The 24,285-nt window shown below is 37.4% G+C and overlaps 1 protein-coding gene across 3 annotated transcripts in view; it reads right to left on the bottom strand.

Annotated features, from left to right (window-relative positions):
• Nucleotides 1-5,183: 5,183 nt before the first annotated feature.
• The window catches only part of GRK4 (G protein-coupled receptor kinase 4), a 37,028-nt gene continuing 17,926 nt past the window's right edge, over nt 5,184-24,285 (bottom strand). Inside the window, exons 7-17 of one of the 3 annotated variants that reach the window (XM_061376019.1) lie at nt 23,780-23,843; nt 22,873-23,013; nt 20,298-20,488; nt 15,640-15,677; nt 13,086-13,175; nt 12,325-12,533; nt 11,604-11,669; nt 11,325-11,462; nt 10,387-10,524; nt 9,015-9,137; nt 5,184-7,488 (exon numbers count right to left, since the gene is read on the bottom strand). In XM_061376019.1, coding sequence (XP_061232003.1) covers nt 7,435-7,488; nt 9,015-9,137; nt 10,387-10,524; nt 11,325-11,462; nt 11,604-11,669; nt 12,325-12,533; nt 13,086-13,175; nt 15,640-15,677; nt 20,298-20,488; nt 22,873-23,013; nt 23,780-23,843 — 1,252 coding nt within the window. In that variant the 3' untranslated portion in view covers nt 5,184-7,434. Of the gene's footprint in view, nt 7,489-9,014; nt 9,138-10,386; nt 10,525-11,316; nt 11,463-11,603; nt 11,670-12,324; nt 12,534-13,085; nt 13,176-15,639; nt 15,678-20,297; nt 20,489-22,872; nt 23,014-23,779; nt 23,844-24,285 lie in introns of those variants that run through there. The other 2 variants (XM_061376020.1, XR_009728867.1) reach the window with 2 other exon arrangements.

Genomic DNA, 24,285 nt, shown 5'->3' with positions numbered 1-24,285 from the left:
CATCTTTAGCCCGTCCCATCAGCCCCCACGCCGCCGTCCCGCCCCCGCCCCTTCCAGGGATGCCCCGCCCACCCCGGGGAATGGTCTCCACCCTGGGCTGGAGGCGCGCATGCGCGTACCGCACCCCCGGCCTCCCATCACGCGCGCTGACGTACTAACACACACGCTCACGCAGGCGAGGTAAGGGGCGGGGCATCTAAGAGAGAACAGGCTCGCTGACCAATCAGAAAGAAGGATCCGCCCCTTCCTGAATGCTACAGTGCAGTGCATCAGGGAGGTGCCAGCCCATGAGGATGAAGGGCGCTGGGTCCTAGAGCCCTCCGGACGGCAGCAAAGGAGGAGACTACTGCCCCGGAGCGCGGTGTCGGCCGGGAAAGAGTCCCGGGCAGCTCCGCTCCGCTCCGCCCCGCGGGTCACTTCCCGGGTGAGCGAGTGTCAGCGGGAGCCCTGGGTGCAGGATCTGCTGCCCCGCGCCCTTGCCCGTGGTCCCACCAGAGGCGCTGCTGGGGCTGGCATGTGGAGCAGCGGGAGCCGAACACCTACCTTGGCTCGGGACCGGCGCTCCCATGGCGATCCCGGGCGGGCACGTTGTGCAGTCGTACAGCACGTATTGAACACAGTGCTCACCGGACACGGTGTACAGTATTTACACCCTTGGTCCCATTACAAAAGACTTAAGTAAAACCAAACCAATAGTATTGTGAACTTTCCAACTGCAGCCACCAATTTTACTACGCGTAGTCGCCAGTACACGGTTTAAATGATAGCTGGTGGGAAGGGGCACTTCAACTCGTGTCGCACACACACGAAATTGGCTCCACTAATGGGAATGGGAAGGTGCCAGAGTCTTTTCCATGGTACCCAGTGACAGGATGAGGAGAACTGGCCATAAACTAAAACACAAGAAATTTTGTCTCAGGATGAGGAAGAAGTTCCTTACGTTGAGAGTGGCAGACCACTGGCACAGGCTGGCCAGGAAGGCTGTGCAGTCTCCTAGTCCGAAGACAATCAAACCCCTCCTGAACACCTCTGGGCCACCTCTGTAACCTGCTCTAGGTGGCCCTGCTTTGGCAGGGGTCTTGGACTGCATGATCTCCAGAGATGCCTTCCTCGTGAGTCTGTGACTTAAAAGAAAACAAATGCATAGTATTGACTTAATACGAATTTGGTTCTTGCGTGCAGGATGGACAAAAGAAGGGAAGGTCACGGTCTTTGGGTATTCAGGCCAATGTAAGTCATGAAAGAACCACCCTACTGCTCATGTTCCTGGCAAATAGTCAGCATTAGTAACAATGCTCTTGCCAGTTAACTTTATGAGCACATTAATAAAAGATGAACCATTTGATGCATTCCTCCAAAAGTAAACCTATCTACAGTACTGAAAGCAATTCAACTTTGAGCAAACCTTCTATTTAATTATAAATGTGTAATAAAATTTGAGCTTTTAAGGTAAAGAAAGTATTTTCCCAAATTATTTTATGCTAAAGCTTGCAGAGAGTTTTCTCTGGAACATATGGGCCATCATGAATTTTTTATTTAGCAAATGATACATGAAGAAAGATGACAGCATAGCTGGAATACTGCATACACTGTGTGACAACTGTCTGTGCCACTCCACAGTTGGAAATAAACACATTAAAAAGAGCATAAGCTCGTATCAAAGATTAAACAAGCCACCAAACAAATCAGTCTTTGCAAACCTGTCTCGGAGCTTTAGATGAGAACGCGTACCAGTCCCCCAAGGGTTGCTGACTCACCACAGAAATGCCAGGGCACAATCCTCTTCTTTCTCCTCTTCTTTCAGAATTGTACTGGCAGCATTAACTATGAGTTGGGGTGCCTGGAAAAGAACTCAGGGCCATCAGGTTTTTCTTTAGCAAGTACCTTATCGGCATATTCTCCCAGTTCAGATTTACTGATCCATGGTTCTGCGAGTATCGTGTCACTGATCCTGTTCAAACAGCAGTCCCACAAACAGCTGCACTGGCAAAAATAAAGTGATGTAAAACTGGCAAGGAGCAAGAAAAAGCAGGCAGGGCTACAGAACTGGCATTTTTGTAAAGCCATCGTTACCACAAAGAAAAATAAAATCACAACCTCAGTGGAATAACAGTGAATACCTAAAGGTTACATAGAATTTAGTGGATGACGATTAATTCATCTCAACCTCCAGGAGAAAGAAAAAAAGAACAGGCTTTTACCTTGTCTGCAAGACAGATTTGAACATCATGAACATGACCACAGACTACCTATGCATAGGTTATCTCCTGCTCTAATGTTTTTAATAACACATTGGACAAAGACAGACTATTTTTTGCCCCATCCTACACTCACACTTAAGAAACATTTCCACATGCCCACAAACAATTCAGCAGGTAATTGGTACTATTCAGTAATCCAAGAGACTTTATGAGACTGCTGGCCCACGTAGTTTGACCTGCAATAATGTCACAGCATGGTTATATCATTGTTAAAGTCACTTATAATTTGAAGCTGTTTTGTACAGTCATTGGGTGCTTAGCCCTTCAACTCATGTCATCAAACAACAGTGAAAGCCTTTCCATAAAGAGGACAAAACATTGGAAATATAAGCAGCTTACTGTTGAAAAGTATTTTATATTAAAAAACCTCCAAAACCCACAAATCCAACTAATGTCAAGGTACAGATTCTCTCAAGGAGAGGGAAATCTGGGTAGTTACCTTTGGCAATAGTATAAAACTGAATATGCATAAGGCTGCTGATGACAAGCTGCAGCTCCTACTGACTGCTCTTCATTCACATTCACAGTGTTACTACAGTAAACGTGTTGATGAAAACAAGCCCATCTTGACACCTGTCTTTTCACACGGGAACTTATGTAGAAATCAGACCATGAGATAAAGGTATCAACTAAGCAAATACAACAGAGCAAGGGCACTTTTTCCTGGATCTGACAGTCAGGCACCGGTAAAGGTCTTACGGCATATAATACACATTTTCTCCTTTAACAGGTTGCAGGGGTTTTTGTTTAAATTACAATTTTTCTTGTATTTATCCTGGATACCATGATAGCCATGGTAAAGAAATCACATTAGACAATAGTACATATGGTTGAGATAGGCGGCAGTGTTTTGCTTTTATTTCAGGAATAACAATACTAGAACATCCAGGAAAACAGCTCATACACAAACAGTTCAATGGTTTGGAGATACCGACACTAACACGTCACATTTAACAATCAGCCTCACTATACTTGAACAGCATTCTGGTGTTCTGGACACATGCAGAACATGAGAAAAGTTACCTGCATCTCATGTGCAAAACTTAAATGACACCATAAGAACAAATCTGAACTAGGAGGATTGTAAATTCAGCAGAAGAGACATCAGCATCACCCAAATGAGCCAGGAAACAGAAAATTTAGCTTTAAGATGCTTCCCATTAATTCTTAAATTTTAACCCAATTTTATTACTTCCTAAAGAGGAGTATTTTCTAAAAAATCTACACTAATGTGAAAGGATAATTCCAGTGTTAAATTAGTGCAATATTAAATTGTGAACCAAAGCAAAATCATATTACTTCTACTGACTTCAGTAACTTGTAAACAAGTATTCTCTGTTTGGACAAATAGCAATGAGAAGTTTCTCACACCAGTATTGTTTGAAAAATAATTTAAGTGCATTCTAAAAATGAATTTTCAGTTGGTTTTAATAGATTCAATCACTGATTTGTCAAATTAGGCAATTTTATTTTGAGATGGAGATAATTCTCTTTCATAAACAAAAAACCTTGGGATCTATTGTTTTAAAAATTATTTGGAAAAGAAAACCCATACAACATGTTCTGTTAAAGGCTCAGATTTGTCGATAGCACTCTCTGTTATAGGAACACCACAGTTTTTTTCATATTTATTTATTATTATACAGTAATTAGCTTTAAGTGCCCATTTTTTCAACTGAGACTTTGTTTTGTTGTTACAACCCAGACACATAAAATCATCCCTATTATGAACACTACACCTCTGGGAAGAAAACAAAAGCTGATTTTTTTAATATAGGAAGAGAACAACCCTGAGGCATGAAGATTCTATTCTGTTGGTCACAACGTTCAAAAGCATAAGTAAACCAGTAAGGTAAAGGTACATGTTTCACAGTTTCTGAATTACAGATTCATGAGGTATGCACAAGCAGACATTAAGACTTACATATAGAATGTTCGGAAACAGAAGCCACAGGAAAGGAGGGTTCATCCCATGCAAGTAACTCCACGGAATTCCACAGGTCTTTCCAAATCTTGCACCAGTAGAACAAAGCAGTTGGGCTGTTGGATTGTCTCACTGCTATTAAAGCCCTTAACACATGAATCTCGAATCTGAATTCACAGAGTTATAATGAAGTCACACTGAATGACTCCATGGAAATAAAAAGCTACTTAATAGGTAGATACAACCTGCTGCCTTTTCACTTCTTTGTCTCAGCTGTCCTGCAGAAACCAAGAGCAAATGTGTATTAAATTTATCACACCACAATATTTTACTTCCAGGTGTTCTTCCCTCTCCTTACCCTTTCCCTGCTTTCAAAATACATCTCCAAGCTACTAATACTCTGGTAAAGAGATTTAAGCAATGTTAGTCACCTCAAACACCGTAATATCTTAATCTCCATGTACCATATAAGGAGTTTTGCTGATCCTTCCAGTTTCTCGTCCTTTCCAGTTCATTAGGGGATTCACATTAGATGACATTTAGTCAGTATTATATGGTTTTCTTTCTAGCCAAAGGGGACAAATGTAGAAAAATGCCATCTTGAGCCTATTGCGGTAAAAACCAACCCACCAACACCCCACAAACACCCCCAAGCAACAGAATATATGTTCTAGTCTTGCAAACATGTAGTTACTCAAACCCAGTAGCATTATTCAGACCATCAGGAAAAAAAGTGAAATTAAACTAAATAAAGCTTTATAAAAATTAACAAATCCTCTACTTTTTTGGATGGCTCGAGTTCCTTGTCCGAAGGAGCAGATGTGTAAGTAACCATTTCTTAGGAAGAACTTTCCTTTCATCTGGCCTTTTTTCTTCACAGATCCCTGCAGAATAATGAGTGTTATGCCTCAGCACTCCAGAATAGAGAGCTGATTTTATTTGATTTTTTAAAGTTTTGATCCCTCCCCCTCCAATATAGAAAGAAAATGTGCAGTATGTGGTAAGCAGACTTTCAGGTTTTCTTTATTTGTTAAAGCCAATTCCTGTAATTCCTGTAATTTCTCCATAAAAATTACTCAGCTTGTGTCCATGGTATTCTTGCCCAAATTTCAAGCAGATATTATTGCTCTAAGCAGATACTAAAATCCATACTGTCACCCCATATTCCCTCTGTTTAAATAGTCACCTTTGCCTCAGAAGATGCCAAGATCTTAAAAAATTAAACCCCTTAATCAGAGAAACATGATGATTTCTCCAGTTCTTCATTCCCATCTTTAGAGTTGTTCTGTTACTGTGGTACATAATAAAGAGGGTCAGGTCAGACTCTGCCAGCTCATTGTCTCACATATAATGGCTCCAGCCAACACCCTTATTTCAGATATTTCTCTTTTTGTCAAGCCTCCCACTATTGCATCAGACTGTCTTCCAGTAATTCATTCAAACTCTTTCTCCCTCTGCCAATTTCTCCCTTTGCACTTTTTACAGCATTTTGCTGTCCTCTGCTGTTTTAGACATCAGGAAAACTGCACTGAAAACACAAGAAGAGAGAGACTCATTCCTTATTTTGGTGGCACAGTAGCCAAGAGGAACAATTTCAGATAGACACCACCTCATCCCCAGTAGGGTTCCATAACACACAGGTTTTCCAACTTTATTCAAAGTCCAACCCATTAATGTATTTGTCACTAGCGACAGAATACTGTGAATTTAAACCTGACGATAGGCTTGAGCATCAAACATATCTTGCAAGTTTCTCAGAAGCAGCTTATGTTTTTTGCAGTGGGTCTGCGGATCACAAGCACAAACCTTTTTGAGGTAGAGGGACAATCAGGAGCTCTGTGTGTATAATACATGTGTGGTCTAGTTGGTGCCCTAGAGATTTGAGAGGAAAAAAAGCATTTGCACTCAGTGGAGACAAATCTTCAGAGCACACAACAAGCTATGTAACAAAAGTCTTGTCTCCAACTCCAAGAGTGTTCTGTTATATTTGAAATCCCTAACTCCAATTTTGAAGCCAGAAGAGACTCTTAATGTGTGTCCTAAATTCATTCTCATACACACATTAACAGTTTTACCAGAAACTTTACAAAATGAAAAGAAAGCCTGGCATACTTTGAGTCCAGAAGAAGGGAAGTTTGACAAGCTTTCAAGCAGCTGGAAACAGTTTTGCTTATGAACATCAGGTAATCATAACTAAAACTTCAATACCAGCTCCACATCTGCGTCAAGCAATTATTAAAGGCAGGTTTTAATGTTTTAAGTTTTTAAAGGTTCTAAGGAAAGATTATTTACATAATTAAATTTGACACTTAATACTACTTTGTTCTTCCCTCAGTGGCAGTGATTGCTGTCAACCCCATAATATTGCGCATTCCAACATAATAAGCAGAGATGAAGTAGTAACAAGAGCCCATGCTTTGTTTTGTAACCCATTATAAAACTGTAACATCCTACAGGGAGTTGTAAACAATTTCATTTACAGGAAAAACTAAAAAGTGCCCCCACAGGTAAAAATAAACCCTTTTAGTAAAGACAACAAAGTACTCAAAATATAGCTCCAGAATTTTGGCATGGGTCTACTTGCAAAGTCCATGCCAAGAAACTGTACAGAGAAGATATGCAAGATGGGTAGAACAGAAAAATGGAGTAAATACAGTTTGTTACAGGATTCAGCGAAATATTCAGAATTCTCCATATATATAGAAATACAGAAAGACATTCTACAGAGTGAGAGTGTAAAGGGTAGTTCCATAATAGCTGGCTATAGTGCACCGAATTCCTTTTTTCCTTAGCAGTTGCTTGAGTGATACATTAGGTAAGAGCACTGCTATGCTGCTGGATAATACCAGAATTCTGGATTTTACCAGTACAGCAATTTTACTGTTAAGAAAAACTGCTAATAAAGACCCTGAACAGAAGATTTTTACCAATAGCATACAAAGTCAAGTTACACTGATGCCATAGATATCTCTGTGCTTTAAAATCCTTTTAGTATTTCTAGATTCATTCCACTGGGCAAAAAAAAAATAAATCAAGGTAAATCAAATACATACAGAAACACACTCACTCAAATGGCACTCATTGCGTTTTGTACAATTAAGCTTTAGTGAAAATATACATCTTAAAACAAATGAAGTACAAATGTACAAAAATCCTTGAACTCAGATAAAAAATATATATAATACACTTTGCTACAGAGATATAAAACATTTAAAGTTTGCTCATCCTTTCTGATGAGAGTAAAATGATTTAAAGTCGGGAGGACTCCTGCTCATCATCACTGCAATCAGATTTAAAGCAGACCTGCAAGAGAAGACAAAAGAGAGAATTTGGCTGCAGAACTGACACTATCATTGGTTTGTGTGTTTTATGGCCCACAGAAAGGCTGGGGGTGGGGCGGCGGATGGCTTTTTCCAGCACATTTTATTCCATACTAACTAAATACTTTGGGAATATCAAAGGAAACCACAACCCAACCCCAAATCTCAACTCATTAAAGTTTCATTTAACCTTAAGTTCCTTCCTTCTTTTAACTTCACAAGACAATTAACTGCAGTCTTACAACTTCAAAAGCAACTAAAGGCCCTCAAGCCATATTATTTTTTTTAGGACTCTTTCTCAATACATAGAACTGTATCTTGGGACAGTCTGAAACCTGCTGATTCAGTTAGAAAAAGACTACAATAAGACACAGGCTTTAACTTCAGCTATGTGACATTATCAGTACACTTAACTATGCCTTCTGTTCCATTACTGTAAGTGGGGGAAAAGTGAATTTGAAAAGGTGGACTAAAAATGAGAGTACTATTACACATTCCATTAGCACTGTACCATTTTAGAGAGGTGAATTACCAGCTGATGACAAAAAGTACCATCATGCAATTTTAATACACGACCCTGTTGTATGCTCCTAGCAATTTTAAAATTCCATTTCTGCTTGAAAGCAAGAGTCATTTTCTCCAGAAGTGCTCTCTACTAGAATACACTCATGCTTCTCAAGATAATTCCGCTCTAAGTGCAGGCATACTGAGCAAGCAGAATTTTGTTCAACATCTTCAACTGAAAACCTTTACAAATAGCCTACTTCTCCTGACCTAAAATCAAGCACAATATGCCACATGTCTTTTAGGTGGTAAATATTCAAGTCATACACCTCTAAATGTTTACTAAAGAGTAGAAGTTATGTGTGTAACAGAAGGCTGTGCATTATCAGTTGTGTAAACATGGATTATGTTGTTTTGGTAAAGGCATTAAACTACCTAAGATGTTTTAGTGTTTGTTTCATGACATTTCACACTCGTTCATTTAGGGGATATTTTTACTTATTAAATACACTAAAATGCTTCACTGGGAGCCCAGCTTTCTGAAGGTGTGAGTCCCAGGAGTTGCATTGCTCCATCATACTCCTGAGTTCATTAGTTAATGTTATTTAAGTTTTTGCAAAGATGGCCTCAGTTATCTCTGAAGTAATCTCCCCAGAACTTTTTATAGGAAACTGGCAAAATAAATTAGAAGCAACACCCAAAGTAATATATTTAAGAAAGAGCAATCTATGCCACAGCTGTTAACAGCACACACTACCTTCTCTCCAGTTAACAGCTAGCAGACACTAGAGGAAGACAGAATGCTGAGGGAGGAAAAACTCCTAAAGTTCCATGGATTTCTACTGTTTCTGAAATGCAGTGCAGGGGCAAAGCCATAATAAACCAGATTTCATTAGTTTCAGTATTCAGCAAACAACTAATTTTGCCTATCACAAAATAATATAAAAGACTGAATGGATTTTAAAGTCTTACTGCCAATTTTCTTATGAAAGAAAATACCCTTACCTCTCCACTAAAAAGTCTGTGAAAAAAGCCTCTCTTTGGTTTAGGAGACCTCTCTCTGTCTGGTGACACAGTACCATCCGTTTCATACGCATTGATATCTTCAAAGCATCCCGTTTCAATCATCTTTGAAACACATGAAATACAAATGAAATATCCACACAGATATCCTCTCAGACAAGTTCCATGCATTATCTGTTCAGCCTGGCTCCTAACAACTTACAAATTCATCAGCCAAACTACACCACTTGCAGAGCTCTGTGAAGGAAGACACAAAGTCTGCATTAACTCTTTTTGTGCATCCAGCAAAATACAGAACAGCAATAAAGGCACTGCCATGCAAGTAAGAGTTCTGATGCCCTTTGCTCTGGTGAGGCCCTTCTTCTGCCTACGAAGCCATAATGAGAAGTTTTTAGAACAAGAAATTGATTTTCCTTTCATCTATTCTACTAATTTCAGAGCAGTCAGCCTAACAAATATAGGATCCCTATGCCGTGGCCTGAACTTAATTAATAAACATGATATTGACTAGGAAAAACAATGATTTTGTACAGAATGCCACTACCTGTATAGTACTGAGGGGATACTTGTTACCAAGGGGTTCAATTGCACTTCTGGGGGGGAAAAGTAGCTGATGCCTGACCACGGTAATTTAAACATCATTCTGGTGTTCTGGGTAGAATTCAAGACAATACTGATTTCAGAAAGTTATAAATATAATATGGGGAAGACACTCATAGCAAAAACTACAATTTTAAATAATTGTTACGGAGTGCTCTTTGTGAAATAACAGAAGATTTGAGTTTCCTAAATACAGACTGAACTGCACACAGAGGTAGCAAAATTCTAGTATGCTATGCAGAAAACTAGAATACTCACTCAGCAGGCAGATGAAAAAGCTTTAACAGAAAGTCTGCCTCAAGCTGTATTGAACTGTTTGTTTTGAAACCTTAGAAAAGGTGAATCTGCAGTTCTGTATAACCCTTCACTCAGATACTCTATTGATGCACAGGCAGGATAACGTATTTGCTTTTGAATGTTTTGAATAGCATTTGCTCCCTCCTATGAACAGCAGCATTGAATAACATGTGATAGAACAAGGAAAATGTGGTCATACTGTTGCTAAATACCATTCCATATTTTGCATCTATGATGACAAATGACATTCTGTTTGTGCAGATTTACCATAGGTCTAAATTTGTAGCAGGTTGTTTATGTTTGGGGAAAAACTTGTCTTGGAAGTCACTCAGCAAAGAAGTCTAAAGCAGATGTCTATTTACATCTTACACAGAAAATTAATCCTGTAATTATATCCCTTATAAATCTTCTATATTGCTGTGCTAAAGGAAATAATTTTTAATGAAATATACAATACCTCATTTTGCCAAGGGATTGAGACACAACCCGTAACAAATTTGGAATAGAAGTCATCATCTGTAGTATCCAGGTTCACTCCTTTTACTGTTGAGAACTGCTCGATGTCCAGGACATCTTTACAATATACGGCACGTGGCTGCAGTACAAGACAAGATTGCTTCATTAAGGTTTTGGGCTTGGGGGTTTTTGTGGATGGGTTTGTTTGTTTCCCTAGATGAGCAAAAAGGGAGCAAAATGCCTGCATATATATATATATATATGTGTGTATCTCATGTTGCTGATCACCAAATGACACAATACTACAAAATGACAAAAAATACTACAGAAATGCAAAAAACTTGAAAGACTCCCTTCATAAGGCACCTCAGCAATTCCATCCATCCTGCAAGTAACAGAAAAGAAATATCAAAACCAGAAACAGCACGCAACTTCTCTGGGTTTCTTCGTGGTTGTCATATTTCACTTATCATCTGTCACCCTCCTTTCAACTCCAGAGTAATTTGTTCAAACCTAGTCTTCATTTGTTCAGCGTCTGAGCTATGGAAGTAGGCTTTTAAGGACTAAGAAATCAGTTATTTACTGATTTATTGTAAATCATTTTGTGATCTCAGATGAAATTTGGATATAAGAAAGAAGCTCTTTACTGTGAGAGTTCTGAGGCACTGGAACAGCTTGCCCAAGGAAGTGGTAAATGCTCCATCCCTGCCAGTGTCCAAGGCCAGGTTGGACAGAGCCTTGGGCAACATAGTCTAGAGTGAGGCATCCCTGCCCATGCCAGGGGGTTGGTTCTTTCCAGTATCCTATGATGAAAACAGCGGCATTCTCCTGCCAATTTAACTAACTTCAAGGGCTTCTCTTGACCACATGATTGCTGACATGGAATTATGACAGTTCTTGCCTTTTTAGATACTAATCAAATCTGTCTCACCTACTTACATCTGGCAAGAATGGAGGTTCTAACATGTTAGCTTCCAGCCTCTTGAAGTTAATATTCTTGAAAATAGGATGTTGCTTTACAATAGTAGCTCCATCTTCTGTGCAACCCAGTCGTTCCCCTGGATTTTTAGCAAGTAACTGCAAAGATATGGAAAAAAAAAAAAAAAACAAAAGAAAAAAGACTGATCCAGTGATACAATCCCATAATAAAAAATACAGCAAGAAAGAAAGAAGGAAAGAAAATATATACAATGTCTTTAAAAATGTTTATTTTTTTACCTGGCTTTTTATTAGGTGAAATTTATCATGGTATAAAAATGAACTGGAAATCCAAACTACAACATTCTGGAAGCAAAAAGACTTTTAGTAGGCAAAAGAATCCTTGAAAGCAGCCCCTCTGAAGATTATACCCAAACTTATATAAAACATATTTTAATTGATGCCATACTGAATAGATTTTTACAGTACAGACTTTGCTGTAGACTTCACTTTCAGGAAACAGATTTACTTTTTTTTTTTCTAAGGGGCTTAAGCAATGCACATATTTTGCATAAACTACTCAAGAAAACTTAGAAGCTTTCTGTACAGCCATGCCTCTTATTAAATTTAAGAACACGCAAGATCAAAACAGCTCATCTCATACAGAGTCTTCTATGCAAGGGAACTAGTGTACTATGCCATTTCTGCCCATGCAGTATCAAAGATGAGCATGCTAGTGTACTCCTTCTATAATTACATGTGGTCCAAGGAGTACTGGAACTTTTCATTCAGATAATGAAAAAACAATTTATGCAGCCTGTCTTCCTTTCGAAAACAATTCTGAATCCTCAGAGTTTGATAACTGAACAACTCATGGACATTCACAAACTTCTATCTGAACCAGAGGAAGATTTTAGAACTCCAGAGCTTTGAAAAATTCTCAATGGAAAATGTTAAAGTAATTCATCTCTTAAAAAGGATTAGAAATTTAATTTTCAAACCTCTATGTCTCTTCACCCACCATCCTGCAGATTGATTTTGCCTCCTCTGAGAACTTGTCAGAATATGTTTCCTGGTCTTCCTTTACTCTCCGGTCAATTTCATCCCGTTTGACCCTTTCCTTATGTTTCCTGAATGGAGACTGGCCTTCAATCATTTCATAAATCAAGCACCCGAGACCCCACCAATCCGGGCTGAATGTGTACTTCTCATTTTTCAGCACTTCTGGAGCTACAAAACACAAACAAAGAAACCCCAATGACAATTCCCTTTAAACTGACTAATTGAATACTGGAAAAACTCTTCGGTACTCTTTTGGCTCTGTGCAGAGACCTCTGCATCACTCCTTTGTACTTTGAAGAAACATTCATTTCTACAGTCAAGACTCAGTTTATATCCAAGAGAAGCATCTGAGTTCTTTAACACTTAAGATCAGTATTATTTACAAAATGAGAATGAAGTTCTTTCAAAGCATGAAAATAAACCCTGTTGCCACAGTAATTCATCTGCTTACCTGTGACCCTAAATCTCTCAGAGCCTCAGAAACAAATGAGATACTTTCTTAAAGCTCTACCCAAAACTAGAATTTCCGGAGTTAAGTTTTCAAGTTTAGCATTAGCTATCAGTAATTGACTACTAACATCTACCACCGCATATTGTAACATTTCTTCCCATGCCTGGTAACTACTCCAGGCCCAGAATATTTCATTGGATAAGTCATTCATATATTCACAGAAGCACATTTTCTGCAAAAATATAATTAGCAAAGGACACTTTACATACCCATGTAACCAACAGTCCCAACCCGTCCTCGGACCGTTTCTCCTTCTGGAATCTGCACAGCTAATCCAAGATCTGAAATTCTGATATGTCCTATTTACATTAAAATAAAGTATACATAGTCAGCAAATAATACAGTATTATCACTTTTAATACAAAAAAATTATGTAGCATACATAAAAAAAAACCCACCCCAAGACATTCACATACTCACAAACTTAAGTTTATTTAACTTAACTAGAAAGGAGTGATTTATCATTATTCAACTCTTCCTTAAATACATAAAGGGAGAGAGGAACAGATTTAATTGATTTTCTGAAGGTCATACAAAAAAGTTGCTGTTAAATACTCTTAATTCCTAGCTTTGGCAGAGGCTGCTACTCTAGGACAACTAGAAATGATGACTGTTCATTTCAATTTCTGTATCTATACATCAGACGCTTGTATTTTTCCATTCTATATGCCTGTCCATCACATCAGAATTTACTCCATTTATTCCAAATATGAGCAAACTGTAACTTGTACTGAGACAACCAATTAAACTTTGTTAGATTTTCCTCTAACAAAGCAATAATAATGCTAAGCACAAGAAACTGGAATCACTATCTGCATTCCCACCCCAAAAGAAAAGTAGCTTAGCCATAACCTACTTAGAACGAGTTGTATTGTAACATGTCCATTCAATATTAGGGATTCTCCTTCTCAAGAATCAGTCCAATGTAGATAACAGCTTCTATTTCACTTTATTAGCCAAACTTCCCAAGTTGACTGCCTTTCCTCCTACACATTTACACTACTACCTCTAATCTAGCAGTCTGGTGTGAGACTATGATTTATTATGATGGGGAAACAGTCCAAGAAGGGAGTAAGTTCATCCACCCTCCCTTAAATTCCCATGGACAGATACAGTTCTTTGCTGGACAGACTCAAGAGCAAATGATTCAAGATAGTTCAAGAAAAGAATTGTACTGACATGATTCTAACTTAAGAATACATAAGGTATTTTCTTTAAAATATAAAAGACTAGACAGAAGGAAGGGCAATTACAGCTCCACTCAATTTTACAACAGAAAATTGCCACAATCATCTCTAGTAGAAAGGTTCAGGGAGAGAAAAAACAACAGCCATTTATTTCTAATACTGGATATAGAGGCAGGGACAGTATCATTTACAAAACCAGCACAGATTCACCGAATAACTCAGGCTCAAAGGGATTTCAGAAGGTTTCATGTACAAACTCCTGAGCAAGCAAGTGTTCAAGGATTTTTAAATTCTTGTCTAGAAAACCTCCAAGAGTGGACACTGCATCACCTCTCTGGGTAGCCTGTTCAACTGCCTGAGTGTCCTTTGTGCATATATTCTCTGTCGTTCAAAAGCTCTGCAGGATCAGTGTCAGCTAACAGCATATTAATTTCTTCTTTACATGTAATATAGAATCAAGGGGGAGGGAGAGTGGAGAAAGTCAAGTGCCACTCTCTATACTTGTTGGAAATAACTAAATGCTCTTGAGCAGCAAATGCTATTTTAAATACATTCAGATGCTCTTCCATCCCCTGACATCTGATGAGCCCTTTTTCAAGTGCAGGATCCAAGCTCCTGAAGCGATTTTCTAATTAGGCCCCTCTGCTCTCTGGAACAAGATCAGAATATCCCTGGCAGAGAGAAAGCATTCTAGTGCAGTCCTGCAAGGCTACATTTTTTCCTCAAAGAAGCATTCAGCTTTCGCAAGATATTGCTGGAGAGAAAAATTAAAGAATGCATTTGATGTTTAAGCAAAGCTTTAGGTCTTGGAAAGTGACTTCTCCCAAGCATCACCTCTTTAGAAATTTTATCAGTCAGAACATGCTGACTTTTAAAAATATATTGTGCTAATGATCTTAAAAATGTTTTATTCACTAAAATATTCAGCAACTGCAAAAACAAGCTGGTATTATTAATTCCCATCTCAGAAGTATCGCTGCACATACTCTATAGTGAATTCAAAAGATTCTGACAAATTTCATACAAAGTCACTAAAGAAGATTAATTTGGCTTTTGACAAACAAAACCTACAAACATTTCTCCATGCTGTTTGTACTTCCGTGATTCATTCCAGCCACAAATGCATCAGTGACCATCAGACCTGTTTTAGTTGAACTGTTAAATCATTGCAAGATGATGTTTCAAGTTTCTTTATTTCTTAAACATTACTGTTTACTAAGTAATATTCCAGCACTGCATCTAACAAAACACGTTTCCATAGGTGAAGAAAAGACAGAGAACAAATCTATATAAAAGTTTTAAGCATCTTAAATCAAGGGCAGGGGGGAAGAGGAACAGAAGGAGAAAAGTAGCCATTTAAAGGTGGGAAACTGACTCAACCATCAACACTGATGTCCCTGAAGACCCAGTATTTTCCCCTACTTTCTAAAACAAAAGGGCAGTTTTTTCTTTACTAATTATAATTAACATGTGTCAATCAGATCCCATTTATCATGAAGAAATCCTTTGATTTCTGGCACAGTTTTAATTAGATTTGCAATTCCCAATTTAAAAATTAATTTTAATTTTTACTTACCACAGTCATCCAGGAGTATATTTTCAGGCTTCAAGTCTCTACAAAGTAAAAAAAATAGAAATGTGAATTATACAAAGGCAAAATATTAGTCATCATCAAGTGCAACATCAGACTTCTTGGTTCTGATTAAAGTAATTTTTCCCGTTTCCATCTATGTACAAAGAAAGTTGGGAAGCCGAGGGCCTATAATACAAATAGAACCATAGAACTCAAAATCCATTTTTTCCCAGCTCTCTACTCCATTTATATTAACAACTGCAATTCATATTTGACAGATGAAAAACTTTCCGAAACACTAAAATCCTAATATAAAGTACCACCATCTTACACAGAAATTTGTGCTTATGAGTGAAAGGTATTTTCCTAAGAGTATCAGCCATACAACTCCACAGTGGTAAAACTTGCTTGCAGTGCTTGCTGCAGTTTGATGCTCACTCCTTGCTATGTTCCAACCCCAGGGTTCCAGAATATCAACAGAGAGTAATATTCCCAAGACTAAGTATTGGCTTGGTATCATCCATTCAGATTCCATTCATTTATTTTGGACATGCAGCTTCTAAAGCTTACTGGACACTTCCGTTTAGTTAGGATTCTTTGCATTTTCAACTCTAAGAGTCTATACTACTCTTAACATCAAAGTTTCACATAAAATATTTTTAGCTATTAAACACTTGCAAGAATCAGGAAATACTAAAACAAAAATCAGATCAGTGAGTAAACTTGTACGTTTTTACTTTAAGAACAAAAAAAACTCAATAGGATATTTGGATTTTCTCCCTACCCAAGGAAAATCTGGAGAATCACTGAAGCTGAATCAGAAACTGTTCAGAGATTACTTCAGGATCTATAGTCTAGCAGATTCTACTGAGAACATACATGGTTTTGTACACATACATATGCATGAAATATATAATATAAATAATATAAATTTATATTGAGATATATATAAAATCATGATTTGCATCAGAAAATATGCAGACTGTAATACAGTCTCCTAGATTTATTCCGCCACCAAATATCATGAAGCCAGAAACAGACGAGCAAAAAATCAGTACTTAGCTAAAGATTCAGTTATTATTGGAATAGATTGCTAAAAAACATATGTATGTATATGGGTATACGTACAGTTGTGGAAAAAAAACAAAACCAGTTGTTCATATACAAGCAGAATAACGTAAAAGAAACAATTTTAGGAAGACCAACTCTAGAATTTATATTCAAAATTAAGAGATAAATATACACACCCACATATGTTAACCAAGAAATATATACGCTTTTTCCCCAAATATTCGTAACTTCATGCTCTGAAGTATGTGTATTCATTTAAAGTTTCATTATTTCATAACATTAACTGCACAAAGAAGTCACAAGATGCTTTTCTTCTAATACGTTGAAGTCTGGGCAATCTCCATAATGTTAATCAGTTGACGTTAAATGTGAGATTATAATGCCAGAGAGAACAGGAGAGATAAGAGTAAAGAAAAAGAAATAACACCACCAACACCCCCCCCCAAATTAAGACATTAAATTCAGCTCAGACTTCACACAGAAACACACCTACTTCAAAGCATATAATATATGCTCAAGTTATCTCAAGCAAACAAGTTTAAGAGTTCCATCTCCAAGGTGGTGGATTAAAACCTAACCTAAACCCCAAGGCTTAACTAGCAACATCTGCTGCTCAACAGAAGCTAATTCTGTTCTGACATGATTTTGGTTGGTCAATAGTCAAACTCGTTTCCAGCCAAAATTCCATCTCTTTAATGCTATTTGTTTCTAGGCCTAGCAGTTCTCAAAGAAGTCAGCTTCTGGAAGCATTCAGCTATAAATTCTAGCTCCAGGATGCTTGCTTTGGGGTATCAGCTTTCTCTCTCTTTCCTTCCTCCACCATGACAGATGTCAAAGTCAAATCTTTTGTGACAGTTTTCCCTTATGAAAAGGGAAGGACTGCAAGGGAGGGCTGCAAAACTCAAAAAACTAAAAAGTACATTACAAACACTTGGCTAAAAATACATATATTTAAATTGGACTAAACAGTGACTACTGCATTTGTGCTACAGCTTGCAACAGCCTTCCTACCGATAAAATTCCTGGATAAAAATCCTTCAGGGGATTTTACTGCCAAGATGTCAACTCTTGGGTTTATCAACTACAGCTTCAACAGGTCTTTGAGCCTGATCTTTGATTTTCCAGGTACATTCAGTGGCATTACGAGCACCTACATAAGTTTGTAAGGAAAACGTAGGTATTTGGTAAAACCACTACTCCTTGAGGAGTCACGTTAACTCCTGCAAGAGAACTCCACCAATCAAGTCCCTTTTGGAAAGCAGGGACTGGTTCCCCACTCTGTTTTATGCAAATCCTGACTTTGCTGTCCGTATGATGAGACCTTTTATGCAGCAGATGGATGATTAGCTCCTCTACTGACGGTTCCTGTCTGTTTGCTTATTTTTCTGATGTCAGCAACATATGGCAAGTTAGAGAGTTTCACAAGCTCCCATTGAAGAAGCAAACTGGCTCAATTGCTCTCACAGGGCAGCATGGTGCCCTCCTTCCAGTTCTGCACCTGCTCTTGTAACCCAGTGGGAACCCCACTAACAAAATGGCACAACTGACTCCAGGGTCCTACTGACAGCACTAACACCACTGCTTGACAGTCAGTAGTGACTGGCATAAAGACACATGAAACACACAATAAAAACTGGTGTTAATGGGAAGTCAGGACTAGTTTTTCCGCTTATGAGAAATTTTGCTACTGATGGTGACAGTAAGCTTAGAATACATTATAATATGACTGGCCTACATTAAAACTGCCATTCTAGATCTGAACAAACTGACAAAATGAACTGATTTTACTGCTATCTGCTGACACCCATCTGCACCAAGGATTTCTATTTTCAGAAGTCCCAAATTTCCCTTCTTCCACTGCCTCTACAGGACACTTCACTGTAAATCTACAAAAACATGTTCTCAAGAAAATATAACAGTATGGCACAAAACTACAGTCTGCTTTTAACAGTTTACGCTATTGGTCTAAAAAGCCTTTAAAACTCCTCCTTTAAAGCTGGAGAACAAATGCAATAATAGATCTTGACAGATGGCAACAAGAGAAAGAACTAGCTCCAATTTCAGAAATACGAATATTAAATGCTTTCAAAATGACATCAAAATAAGAACATTCCTTCTGTGTTTTCTTGCCCTGGCAAACAAGAAATACTAGTTACCATAATTTGGAATAAATAAATCACTGATTCATGAAAATGTGCTTCATGATGTTCTCCCCTCCAACAACAGTAAGACTGGAGGTTGCCAGCATAACTTTGTTGATAAGAATAAAATAATTACGGCAATTTTTCCCCAGCCTTGTTTCACTGATCATATATAATCACTGAACTGCTGCTTAAATGCATTTCCATTAAGATGCCTGATACAGACTTTTGATGATGTAACATATCACTGTAACTGGTGACATACTGAAGACTTCCATAACCACCTCGTTTAGACCACTCCAGAAGAAATCACAACCACTCCAAGATCTGGAATCAGACACAGAGAACACTAGGATTTTACATATGTGTTTGAAGGCCTTCTTGTGGGCAAATTGCTAACAATTTGGGCTTAAACACAAGGGCTGGGGGTGGTGTGGTTTTGTTTTTGTTTTTTTGTTTTTTTTTGTTTTTTTGTTGTTGTTTTATTGTGCTTTAAACAGTTTTGTTTTCTCTTGGGCAATGTGAAATGAACTACTTGTTCATTTCAAGCTCATCATGGAGATTGAACCATTCATCTCTGCTTCTCTTCTACCATGTGTGCCAAAACACACTGCATAACATTGCAAGATGGACCAAATTCTTTAGGGAGCCACATGCAACATCCAGCATAAGCCTGATCTATTCTGTGGTTCTGCCACCTTGTGCTGTATGTTAGCCTTCTATACCAGGGAGGGAAAAGACTCAGACTCATTATATTAAAGTAATGCAGGATTATACTTTAAAACTTCTTTGAAAACAAGCGGCACTTGGTGTTAATGCCAGAAACATAAAGAAAGCATTCTTGGCCCACCACTAAGTTAATTTTGCTTCTGTAATATTAATGCCAGGGGTTAAATGAGGTATGTAGAGAGACAAAAGAGAGCAGTAAGACCATAAAATCTCAATTACAATTAATAAGGCTTCTGAGAGTTTCATTAATTAAAAAGGAATAAAGTGTTTATTGGAAGAATCTAAAATAAATAGAGAAGAGGGCAATACAGATTATAATCGACTGTTTAACCTCTTGTGCACAACAAGCAATGCAGCAAGGGACTTCTATAGCCTTCTATGACCTTCTACTTTTAGAGTGGGCGGGAATGCAATCTAATCTTATGTTCCTAAAACTTAAGAGTTACTAATGAATTTGCTTTATAAATCATAACTTACTTCAATTTTACAATCCCACCTTGAATCTACTTCATAATGCTTTAGAATATAGCAACTATCTAGACCTAAGTTAACAGTAAAGGGACAAATAAGTAATTGTGATGGACATGCTGTGAAAAGGACAACTAATTTTTTCTGCTTCTTTTACTATAAAGCATAAGCTTGTTTCAGTAGAAAACAACACATTCAATGCTGAACAGACACAGAAAATTCAAGGTACAAGTGACTATAGATGACACTGACCTGTAAACAATTCTCTCCTTCTGCAAATCCTCCAGACCACAGCACAGTTCTGCAGCATAGAAAATAGCCCTTTCTTCATCAAAGCCAGGATTTCCCATGTTATATATGTGAAACTTCAAATCCCCTCCATTCATTATGGTTAATACTAAACACAGGGCATCTTTCGTCTCATATGTATAGGATAAACTAACCTAAAAATGGGGTAGGGGGAGAAGATGACCATTATTCATTCATAAACCCCAATACAATTCACAGCTCTTTTTTTCCAATATAAGCAACATATGAATCCTTTTTTAAAACAAAAAAGGACAAAACAGCCAAGTACAGAATCATTCCTGCACATACTTGAAGACACAAAGGAATTCAGACTAATGTGCATGCATATACAAACTCTACATCACCATACAAGAATTCAGTGACCTGTCTAGATACCACAGAGCTCCATCCAGACAATACATTTTATTGAGGATGCCCCTCAGCTGCACATTACCTATATTACTTCTTTGCGAAGATATCATACACATAGACCTTATTTTATTAATACCTCAGGAATTTGGCATTATCAAACCATTTTCCTAAACTTCTGTAAGATTTGAAGTTGCCCCACACTAGGGAAACTAAAAAAGTTACTTAAGATCAAATGTGTAGTCTCTATTCCTCTACTCCCCGCAAATAACTGCGTATTTCCCTGGCTCAGAACTTGCCAACAGTCGAGACATCTATAAAGCTCTTTATAGTCTAAATAAATTTAAGACAATGTAATATACTGCAAAATTGAATAATGTTATTTAATTTTAAAACTCAGTTTCAATAGAAAAAACTACACTACACTGATGACCATCTAGCAGAACCTTCAAAATACATCTTTACCCTCAAAGATGAACTAAACCGTACTCTTACTGCAGAAGCATAAATCAAATACTAAATAATAAATTGAAATTAATATACAAATCAGCTTCTCATGGCAGAGGTTCCTATTTAGAGGTTTTCAAATGACAACTCCAGCTCTTAATGACAAATTATCTATCCAATTCCAACCCAGTATTACTGCAGATCCTACATCTAGACTTCCTCTGTTGCATTAAAGAAAAACATTGTCTAGCAAAAGGAAAATAACTTCTGCTCAATCCCATAAAGTGATTTCAAATTCAACTTGGATCAATTATTCATTTATAGTATTTATATATGTTGAAAAATATGACTCATAAATAGAAGTTTCACTCTTATCTCTACAACTAGTAATTTCTGGATTCAATTTCAATGAAGTCAAGCCCATGAGCCTTGTGTGAAAACAACATTAGCATATATATACAAAAACATTATTTACAATCATTTAAAATATTAATGTGCCTGGCCAGCAAATTCTAGTTTCTCTTTTAGCTGGATGTATTCTACAGGGGTTATTGTAATACATAAGGCTCAGCAGAAAATACATACATACATATTTTATACATACAAATACATATTTTTATAAATAACTTCCACTGTCTTCTAACACAGGTATTTTAAACTCCTCTCTGAACAGCAATGCAAAAATTATCAGTAAATGGATTTAAAACCAAAGCAACATTCATTTAAAATTAATATTTAGAGAAAATAAATTCAATGAAAAGATAAGAATTACCTGAGGGAAAAGTTTACTTGGTGTATCTTTGACCATTCCAAGTTATTTCACTGCTTAGTAATTAGAGCTCCTAACAGACCATAATTTATGTGATAGAATCAGGTTAAAGTATTAAGACTAAGACTTTTATTCTCTGGAATTTCTATTTAAAAATTACATTAATTATTTCACACCCAAGATTTCTCTTTAAGCCTTAGTACACAGCAAAGCAACATAACTAACCTGAATTGATACAGCAGTCGAATTTCATGTTTACCTTCAAATGACTAAGCAGTAGAGTAACAAAAGTTATGAAAATACTTAAGGGTATAAAAACTCTAATATTTGAAGTCATAGACATGAAGGATATGCAACTTCTAATGGCAATGAAAAGGTAGACTCTCATGAAGTCACCCCTTTGTAAGTGCATCTAGAAATGACCTCCAAAAATGAAATTACCATTAATTATAAGAAAATAGGTGTATGTGAGGGAAGAAAGAAGTAAAAGAACAAAACAGAGAGCAATGAATTGGAAGAGAGAGTAACAGAAGTTAAAAACAGGATATAGAATATCTTCTTTACTAAAGATAAAAATACTAAGTCATAGGCTGCAGCAGAAGGAATTTAAGCGGTTGTTCAAATATGAGTACTACAGAATAATTTATTCACCTTTAAACAGATGACAAAGATTCAGTGTCATCAGCATGCTGAAACACCAAAACCTGATGTTTTTATTGTGAGAACTAAAGGAGGCAGACTAAAACCAATTCAGTATTGGACAAATCCTCTGCACAGAACTATTCCATCTTACAAAAAACGTACTTCTCATCATATCAATAATTTCTCTCAGCAGTATGCACTCTCTAAATCGATCAGAAAATGCCCTGTGGCCACAAGCTCCTGGAAGAGACTGAAATGAAGCAAACAAAGCAAGACAAACTTCTGAGAGTAAGATCAGAAGCAGATACTTACTACAAACCTACTATTCACTTTTTCTAGAATTCTTTTTTCATTTAGAGCCATTGATTCTCCTTTCCTCTTCTTTATTCTCTTTTTTTCTAGTTTTTTACAAGCATACATTTTTCCTGTTGCCCGTACTTGACAGGCACACACCTGAAAAAGAAGGAAAGTGTGTCAGAGATGGGGGAGTGGGATTTGGGGGATGTGTGTTTAGATTTGTTTTGTTTTGCTTGGGTTTTTTTTTTAAAGAAGATAAAATTTTATTTCCTGTTTTAAAACTCCTGAATGCTCTGAGAAATGAAGGTGTGGAAGTGTCACTACAGGGCTTTCCCCCAGGAAACAACTTTGAAGTATCACAAAAGCTGTAACAGGAGTAGAAAAAGTGATTATACAGCAGGAAACCCGTTTTTGTTGGGGTTGAGTAGTTCAGTAAAGCTGTGGATTTTGTATTGGTGAAGCACCTGATTGTGGTAATAGTATGTGTCTGGGCTAACAGAACAGAGGACAAATATCCACTCCAAAATTAAGCGAGGGAAAGATATTGTTAATTTAGTAGCCCTCCTTCCCCTTCAATATACCCTTTGGTTAAAAGGTATGGAGGGGAAAAAAAGCCCAATGAATTATAAAGAGCATTAATAAAACCTATAAATTTTCCTGTTAAGTAGAAACTACATTCTCATTGCCAAATGAAATTTCTGAACAAAGCAACTGTTGTCTGTCAATGGAAGTTTTCTCCAACTTTGTGCATGACTTAAAATACTAACACATTAAAGGAAAACAATTTGGGTTGATGACAGTTTGCCCCATGATATGTCAAATGTAGGCTGGTAGAATCAAGACTTAAAAAACTGCTCTCTCCTGTATTAAACTTGTTTTTTTCCTTAAGGATTGCCTTGCAGAAAGATACTTCTGTACTCACCTCTCCAAATCCACCTTTGCCTAATACTCGGTAATGCCTGAACGTGTGTTTGGTTACTGGTTGCCTGATTAACAGAAAGAAACAATTACTGCAACAGGAATTACAAGCGTTAATGAACTCCTCCCTATCCCCAGGCCTGTCTTCATTCTCCATTTTCTGTTCTGTGACATCTTACTGAACAACAGTTGCCTTAACCTCATGAAGACGGGATTACAGTAAGTATTATAATAAACTGAATTTCAAATTAAATGGGTGTTCTGATGAGAAACATTGGCTCCCTCATGTGGTCATCACACATTCACAATAGCAGGAAGAAAAGCTGATCAATTAGGCCCTCTGTTGTTTAGGGTTAGAGCCTTATCTGCTCTCCTCAGCAGTCAATTTTTCACCTCCAGTTGTCTCTCTTAGTTGAAGTATGTTGACACATAGGCTGCATTTCAGTGAGATGATGCTTACAATGCAGCATTTAAAGGGTAAACCACTTCTGATTTTACTTAGCTGTTTTG

Source organism: Neopsephotus bourkii, unplaced genomic scaffold, assembly GCF_033783945.1.
Source record: "Neopsephotus bourkii isolate Nb327-2 ecotype Australia unplaced genomic scaffold, CSIRO-AGI_Nbou_v1 NB_1686, whole genome shotgun sequence".
NCBI lineage: Eukaryota > Metazoa > Chordata > Aves > Psittaciformes > Psittacidae > Neopsephotus > Neopsephotus bourkii.
The sequence above is the reverse complement of the archived record's forward strand: the minus strand, read 5'-3'. Positions and strand labels throughout refer to the sequence as shown.